This window comes from Siniperca chuatsi, linkage group LG14 (genome assembly GCF_020085105.1).
Source record: "Siniperca chuatsi isolate FFG_IHB_CAS linkage group LG14, ASM2008510v1, whole genome shotgun sequence".
Lineage (NCBI taxonomy): Eukaryota > Metazoa > Chordata > Actinopteri > Centrarchiformes > Sinipercidae > Siniperca > Siniperca chuatsi.
The window spans coordinates 26,545,505-26,554,438 of NC_058055.1; the positions used below are offsets into that span (position 1 = coordinate 26,545,505).

General features: G+C 38.7%; 1 protein-coding gene across 1 annotated transcript; it reads left to right on the forward strand.

The window, feature by feature from the left end:
• Positions 1-652: 652 nt before the first annotated feature.
• Positions 653-7,080, forward strand: cnot8 (CCR4-NOT transcription complex, subunit 8). The gene is made up of 7 exons (XM_044221474.1): positions 653-809; positions 2,228-2,437; positions 4,018-4,211; positions 4,299-4,460; positions 5,487-5,631; positions 5,813-5,923; positions 6,234-7,080. The coding sequence occupies exons 2-7, from the start codon at positions 2,321-2,323 to the stop codon at positions 6,360-6,362; spliced, it is 858 nt and encodes a 285-aa protein (XP_044077409.1). The 5' UTR covers positions 653-809; positions 2,228-2,320; the 3' UTR covers positions 6,363-7,080.
• The last annotated feature ends 1,854 nt before the right edge of the window (positions 7,081-8,934 follow it).

Genomic DNA, 8,934 nt, shown 5'->3' on the forward strand with positions numbered 1-8,934 from the left:
TGGAAACCAGAAGAGTGGAGGCTGCCTGTAGCTTTGGAATGACACATTTAACAATCGCATATGGGTGTAATGTTCATGTGTTCCTATACTACTGGTGAATATATACTATTATTATTCCTTCCTGCCCATAGATAAAATTACATTTATGTATTCATGTTTTGTTTTTTGTTTGTTTCTCAATCAACAGACTGTATTCTGGACAGTTTGCATCAGGTTTCAGGATCGGGATTATGCTATTACATTACTGAATTAATCCAATAATATATCATCACCGATGTATTAATCTGTAAACAGCATTTTACTTTTGTCGCTGGTCGAAGTGGAGCTAATTTTAACGATTTGAAATACTGTTGGATAGTTTAACAATTTTGTATGTAAAATCTTAATTTGTAAAGTAACTAGTAGCTATATCTCTCAAATAAATGTGGAATAAAAAGTACAATATTTCCCTATGAAATGTAGTGGAGTAGATTCCGCCACTGAATAGTTCCAATAACTATTAGTAAATGTTTATTTTTATTTATTTGAAAATGCCACTGTGTTGAGCAGTAAAACAAACTAAATTCGCCTCAAGAGTGGCAGCAGAATTATTATATGTTAAATTCTTGAAAACATTTATGTACATTTACCCGTTGAGCCTGTAGAAAGTCACGTCGTTATCCACCCCAATACAGTAGGTGGCGGTGTGCACGTTTACCGTGTAATTGCGATTTGCTAATATACACAAAGAACGAGAAGGACGAGAAGACGACGAAGGAGACAGAGGCGCTAACAAGTAGCTTGGCTGGTTACGTCGAGGAAATTTGAGGGTAAACCTATGTATTATTTATTTATTTATTATACTTTCCACAGTAATACGCTGCCATGTCTGTAGTGTGCGTAGCTGTTGTGACATATTGAGAAGTGGAAAAGCAGAGCCATTTCATTTAATCTTTGGTCCGGTGATGTTAGCTCTCTCGGTAACGCGAGGATTAGCTTGTAAACGTTAGCCGTTCATGCTAAGCACTCAGTTAAGTTAACGTTAGTGTTTTAGTTCCTCGCTGCAACGTCGTTAATTAGTATTACTAGCTTATCAAACTGTGCAGTTACTAAAGCCCCCGAGTTGTTAACACTATTATACTGTTCGCAAAGACTTTCAGTTAAGAGGAACGTTTGTCATATCTGATGTTACTTTGGGTTTGTTAGCCCGATATCATAAACAACCACCAACTATATAAGGTAAATTCATCTAGATGTCATGGTAACACAAAGGTAGTTAATTTAAAAGGAAATCGTCTTCCATACCTATTCTCAAGGAGTTGTTTTATAATGTTTTTTGTCTTCGCGGTCAAGGAAAATGCCATTATCTATCAGGGTATGTTAGAGGCTAAACAGCAAAAACACCTGTCAGTAACGTTATAACTCAATACAGTTATATAGCAACACAAAGTCAGCCTCCAAAATGACCATTAAGTTGAGTCAACTCTCTAAAACAGTTTCAACAAAAACTGAACATTATAACCTTCATGAAGGTAGGTTTTGTTGCAGGGCTGCTGTATTAGAGTACATTAGTATTAGCCAGGTGGTGTGCCTAATAAACTGGCACCTGAGTGTAGTGCGCCAGTACAAATGTAGTCATGCTACTGGCAATACATGTGCTGTGCTGGCTCTGGTCTTTGAGAAGAGGCTTTCGCCCCCATTCAACACCCATCAAAATCTCCACCACAGTGTGTTTTTATGGCTATAAAATTTAGAAAAAAGGCATGCTTAATGACACCAAGAAAGCTTCATTCTGGCTGTTTTGAAAACATGATGGCTCTTGGCATTTCGCTTAATACAGCGTTAATTCTACAGTTATTCATTAACATGTTTGTAGGCTGTGAGGAGTTGGATATTTTCTCTTATAAACAAAAACTTGGAAGACATCACTCGGGGATCAAGGATGTAATGGAGATATATATATATATAGTCTCTCTCTCTCTGTTGATAATAATTTTATTTCTCAGTTGATTTTCATTTCTCAAGTTGTTGCTGTTTTATGTATGGTCACCTTTTATTTTGTCATTTTTATTCAACGTTTTTATGTGTTAACTTGTGCTCTGTGCATAAGTGTGTGTATTATTGTCAGTGGTGACAGCAGTAGTGGTAGTAACATTAGTCTTCATCCTTGTTTATCTGATATTATCCTTATACCAGTGTTGCAGTGAGATTTAAATGCATTCACCAACTCCTTTTCATCCTCTCCCAGAGTTGTCTTTCTTCATCACACTGCCTCCCCCTTGCCCCCTTCACGAGCGCTGCAGGATTGTTGGGGTTTTAGCTCTCTTCCTGACCTGCCAACATGCCAGCCGCACTTACAGATTCCAGTCAGATAATCTGTGAAGTCTGGGCAAGCAATGTGGAGGAGGAAATGAGGAAAATCCGGCAGATTATTCAAAGCTACAATTACATTGCCATGGTAAGTAACAGACTTTGAGAGGAGTTAGACGGTGGTGGTGTAAAAAGGAAAAATAACTGCATTCGTTGACAGCAGAGTTACTGTAAAGAATTGCTTTCCCATCTTATTGAGTAATGTAAAAGTAGTAGGCTGCCTTCTGATTCAAAGACATGGAATTAGAAGGCTTGAGGGCTTTAGTGTTTTTAATGTGCTGTATTGTAAATGTTGTTTTCTAAAGCCTTTTAACACTTTGCATGAGTGGTACATGACTGAGTGGGGATAAACCCTGACACATTTGAGTGTCATTCTGGAAAACATCCTTTTGGTAGGGCTCATTATTAATTTATTTCTTTTTTTTTTTTTTTAATAACTGGAAAATTATCAGTGTTTATTTTGAGGTGGTTTGGACATGTTCAGAGGAGAGACTGTGAATATATTGGTAGAAGGATGCTGAGGTTGGCGCTGCCAGGCAGGAGGGCTAGAGGAAGACCAAAGAGGAGATTTATGGATGTAGTGAGAGAGGACATGAAGTTAATTGGCGTGAGTGAAGAGGACGCAGAGGACAGGGTTAGACCCCTGAAAGGGAACAACCGAAAGGAAAAGAAGAAGAAGAAGTTTAAAATCAAAATTGGATTTTTAAAATAAATTTTGAACATTTAAATATGAGAGACTCTGGTCCTTAATCAGCAGCTCATTTGTCTCTAGTTTACAGAAATTAGGTCCTCTTGCAGTCAAGACAGGTAATAGAAAGAGAAAAATAAAGTGAACAGTGTCTTCTTCATTGTCTTCTTGCTGCAGTAAAAAACTACTTAAAGGTGCAAAATTCAGGGTATTTTTCAGCTAATCTGTAAAAACGAAAAAGCTATCATATATGAGGCAGTTTAAGGCAAAGTGGGAACAAAAAAGTTAAATACGAAAGTTGAGTGCACTCAAGTAGTTGAGTGATGACCACTAGGGCTGCACGATATCGGAAAAATCTGACATAGCGATTTTGTTTTTCTCTGCGATAAAGCGATATGAAAAAATGCAGGAGTTTTCACCAGATGACTTGAATAGCTCTGTTTGGAAAGAATGAATTATTCTAGAACTTTTTTGTAGCGGGTTTAACACTTTTAAATGAAGAGGGGAGCCAGTCAGAGTCACGTCTGAGAAATAATAATTAGAAAATAGAACAAAAATAGCTCTGTCAAACCATACAAAACAATAAAGCAAGTAGCAAGGAAATATACGTCACCAAAAACCAGCACTGCAAAAACAAATAGACCACAACTCAATTCAGTTTTCAACAGGTGTATTAAATCAAGCAAGCAAGCAAAGCAATATTCAAACTCTTTCAATATTCGAACCCTTAAATCATAGTAAATTATGTAATATCAGACAGACTTCTCTTGTAGATTAGCCATGGAAAATGAGAAACTTGAGTTAGTTTGCCTTACTTGACATTGCACATCCTGCGACGTGACTATTGCTTATACACACATCGTGATGTCGACGCTGAAGCGATATATCGTGCAGCCCTAATGACCACCACATACGGATCAGAAATAACAATGCAGGAATAGTGAAGGGTGTTTTCTGTTAATTTCTTTCTTTTACATCAGGACACAGAATTCCCTGGAGTGGTTGTCCGGCCAATCGGCGAGTTTCGCAGCACAGTGGACTACCAGTACCAGCTGCTGAGGTGTAACGTGGACCTCCTGAAGATCATCCAGCTTGGCCTCACGTTCATGAACGAGGATGGAGACTATCCTCCTGGCACTACGACGTGGCAGTTCAACTTCAAGTTCAACCTCACGTAGGCAGACGGTTACACTTCCATTTTGTCTTCTAGCACTTTCTAAAATTCAACACTTTTTATTTATATGTTTTTTGCTCCTCACAGAGAAGACATGTACTCACAGGACTCCATAGACCTACTTCAGAACTCCGGCCTCCAGTTTAAAAAACACGAAGAAGAGGGAATTGACACGCTCTACTTCGCTGAGCTCCTCATGACGTCTGGTTTGGTGCTGTGTGAAAACGTCAAGTGGCTCTCCTTCCACAGGTCGGTTGCTGGTTCTGATTCATCTTCTGCATTGTTAGTCCCAGTTCAGAAGACTGTGAATCCTACAGTTTTTTTTTAAATGTTATATGTATGTTGTTTTTTTTTTTTAGTGTCTGTGTTTTTCCCTTTCTAGAAAGAAATCTAGTTAGGGGTAAAAAAAAAAAAAATTCTGTCAGAATGAGTAGGATTTGTCAGTTGTTGTTTGTAAACACAAGATTCAAAGTTGGCCCCGCCTCAACGAGCGAGAGAGAGCTAAAGAATGAGTGAAGAGAGGGAGCGGTGTTCACGAGAACAAAGCAGTGAATCAGAGAAATAAAACATTATTTTCTGATTGTTTCACAGCGGTTACGTTCTAAAGCACAAATAAACACGGCCACACCTCCACACGACCCTGCTTAAAGGTGCTATATTGCCAGAATTGTGTGAATGCAGGTGAAGCAACACTTCCGTGTGTGTGTGTGTGTGCGTGTGCGTGTGCGCAGCCCCACTCTCGGTCAAACCGACACAAACAAAATAAAGAGCTGCTCTTTATACATCTGTAGTCTCAGTCTCACATAGCCAGACCTATCTGCACACTTTGTTTTAGCGCTGTGACAGCGCTGGAGATCCATCTGTGACACAGACAGAGCAGAGGAGAGAGACGGAGGCAGCAATCTAACCTGGTCGCTACGTTTTTATAGTCTTGACATCACAGCCTGTTATTGGCTGGGGGCTACACACCACTGCCCAAAGGTAGATGCCCAAAAACATCCCGAACACAGCAAACTAAAGAAAATACTGGCAGAGGGCAGGCTCTCTGCAGATACAGACACCACCATACGTCATATGTATTGATTGAGAGCGATTATTTTTGGATTTCTATACTTTGAAGATGTGAGCAAAAAAAAAAAAAGACAGTTTTGTTAAACAATCTGTATTCAACTTTAACATTGGCTTCAATTTGAGCCATGGTGATTAGTTTGAACCCAGTAACATCGTGTATTCCAGTCCATCCTGACCTGAATCTTCCTGTTCTGTTCTTCTCAGCGGCTACGACTTCGGCTACCTGGTGAAACTCCTGACAGACGCACGGCTCCCCGAGGAGGAACATGACTTCTTCCAGATCCTCAACCTGTTCTTCCCCGCAATCTATGATGTAAAGTACTTGATGAAGAGCTGCAAGAACCTAAAGGTATTGTAGACTGGATACAGACATACTGGGGAAACTGTATGAGAGGCCTTGATTCAGCTCAACAGTTTGAGACCGTAGTTGATGATGGTGTTCACATTGTTTTGTCCTCCACATGTACATAGGAGACAAAATCCATCAAAACAAATCTTGAGACATCTGACTTATGTGTGTGTTTGTGCAGGGAGGGCTACAGGAAGTAGCAGACCAGCTGGAGCTGAAGAGGATCGGGCGTCAGCATCAGGCTGGATCAGACTCGCTGCTCACCGGCATGGCTTTCTTCAGGATGAAAGAGGTACAGTCACATAAATATCTAGTGTCCAGATCAGTTCATTTATTAGAACTTTGTCCTGCACACTCCCAGGTTATCCTATCGTGCTCACTAGAGATTTACCACTTCTCATAGAAAATGAATGAAGCAAGCTGCTTTGCTCAGCTCGCCCCTTTGTGTGTTTTACCCTCATTGTAATTGTCCCACTCCAACTTCCTGTACTGAAAGGAAATACATCACATGAAGGAAGTAATAAAGGGAAGTATAGTAAGTGTTGTAGTAATACAGCAGTCATCTCACTGAAATCTGTTTTTGTTTTTCTCTTTTTGTTCAGCTTTTCTTCGAAGACAACATTGATGATGCAAAGTATTGTGGGAGATTGTACGGCCTGGGCTCGGGCTCCAGCCAACCCCAGAACGGCATCTCCAGCTCGGGTCAGGAGGAGACGAATAACAAGCACTGACTGAGCGCTCAAATCGTCAAGTGGAATATGCACTTGTTTTAAAACCCAACCAGCAGATTTCCCCTCCGATCTCCCTCAACACTTGATCCCTGAACAAGACAAAACTAAATATATTTCTTAAAATTTTCCTCCCGAGTGACTGTAAAATGGACTCACAATGACAGTGGATCCTTCACTGGCTTACACCTTTCTTTTTAGTCACCTTTACTGAGTATATGGCCATATATTCAGAACACTTTTTTTAATCTGTTGGATTTTTATTTGTTTTTTTTTTACAGCAACATTAGTGACACCCTTCTTTAACAGCATGGGACCAGCTCCTGTATCCTACTGTGATTTCAGACCAAACTTTGACAAAAACAGTCAGATTCTTCAGTTCAGCCTATCCTTCTCATCAGCGGGACTCGGCTCTTGTTGCAGGGATTTCATTTTTTAAGTTAAAGTTGGAAGGGCCTGTAAGTTTAAAATGTATAATTTTGATGAAAATAAAAATGTTTTAGCTCTTTTCCACTTTCAGAAGCTTTTAACAGTGGGCGTCAAAGTGTGTAACTGTGCTTGGTTATGCATGTGTTTCAGTGGGTCAACTACTGTCGTTCTGTACATTCACCGACCAAACTGTCCACCGTCAGGTTTACAGATGTTGTGGTCACTGTTGTTTTTACATTCTACATTGTTTTAAACAGTTGTATATTAAATTGTTTTGTATTTTGAATGTAAACCTTAAGTATCTGATCTTTTTTACTAGCCTTACACTGACAGCTTGTTCAACATTTATGTTTAAAAGGGTTCATTTCAGGTCAGTAGAAACTCTTGGCTGGAATTTGTGAAGTAGTAGAAGTACTCAGATCCTTTACTTAAGTACTAATACCACGTTGTGAAAATATTCCACTACAAGTAGAAGTCCTGCATTCACAACCTTAAGTTAAAGTATGTAAGTACTCTCAGCTAAATGGACTTTAAGTACAAAAGTAAAAGTACTCATTGTGCAGTAAAAAGTTCCCTGTCAGTGTTTTCTTATTATATCTGATGTTTCTGTAGATGTTTAAGGTTGAGCTCATTTTAACTACTTTATATACTGTTGGGTAGTTTCATCTACAGCAATGCATCATGGTCTATAAGATCATATGTTTGTAGCGTCACTGTCCTGTGAGAAACACGTATCTCTAAAAAGTCACCTTTTCATGAGCTCAGAAAAACAGCCTGTTTCCAGCTGATCCGAGGGGGGGTTAAATATTTTTATGTATCTTAAGAAGCAGACTTTTCTCAGCCCATAAAGGAACACTTCATCCTTCAGTTTATCAAAAACATTCAAATTCACCAAATTTGCAGAGGCATGGTTTTCACTGGACAGGAAGGGTATGGAAAATTGTGATCTGAAAAGAAACTAAAGCTGTCAGACAAATGTAGTGGAGTAAAAAGTACAATATAGCCCTCAGATGTAGTGGAGTAGAAGTATAAAGTTGCATAAAATGGAAATACTAATAAGTACAAGTACCTCGAATTTGTACTTTAGTAAATGTACTTACTTACATTCCACCACTGGATGAGACTTTAAGGAAACGTCCACCCAACATTTCTTCTTATGTGTCGTCTACAATCTCAAGAGGGACACCTTAAAAAAAATCAGAGCAGTCGGGTTGCAGCTAGAGCTGAAACGGTTAGAGTAATGGATTAGTCAACTGACAGAAAATGTATTAACTACGGATGAGCGAGTATTCCGTTATATGTTCAACTAAATTATTTGTATCTGTACTCGGAATGGGTGGGGCTTAAACTGAAAGTGGGTGGGACTAACCAGAATTGATATGGGTTGATTAGAAGTTGCTATATTTATTAGATAACTATTTACAGAACAGCCTCAGAATTGAGCATCAGAGCAATGTTTTTGATCACAAGAGCAAGAACTATTTACAGAACCTTTTTTTTTTTTTTTTATAAAAGTATATTATCTGTACCGGATACTCATTTCAGCTGGTTCCCTAGTGTTAACCATCTTGGTAATCAATTAACTATTTCTCAAGAAAAAAATGCCAACTATTGTGTTTCCAGCCTCTAAAATCTGAGGATTTTCTGCTTTTCCCCTCAATTTGAATATCTTTGTTTTGAAATGTTGCTCGGACAAAACATGAGATTTGAAGACAACCATCTTAGGTATTTGTTTTGTCTGTAATATGTCATACAATGCTCAGATTTTCCAGAGCCCAAGGCTATGTCTTAAAATCGTTGGGGTTTTGAAATGTTGGTCTGACAAACCAAAGATCTTCAAATTGAAATGTTCTGAAACAGCAGCGAAAAGCAGCAAATCTTCACGTGAGAAGCTGGAAGCAGAGAATATTTGACATTTTTGCTTGATAAATGATTAACAATTGATTTATCAAAATCGTTTTTGTTACTTTATACATACACATTTTCCTACTTGGTCCACAGATAATCCACAGAGCACACCGAGCAGTTTCCAGTGGAATTACATTTTACAGATTAAACAAAACTCAAGTGATAGTGGTCATTTTTAGTCAAACCCAGTATTTCCTTATTGTAAATAGAGCTATATTTGTGCACAACATTAGCTGGA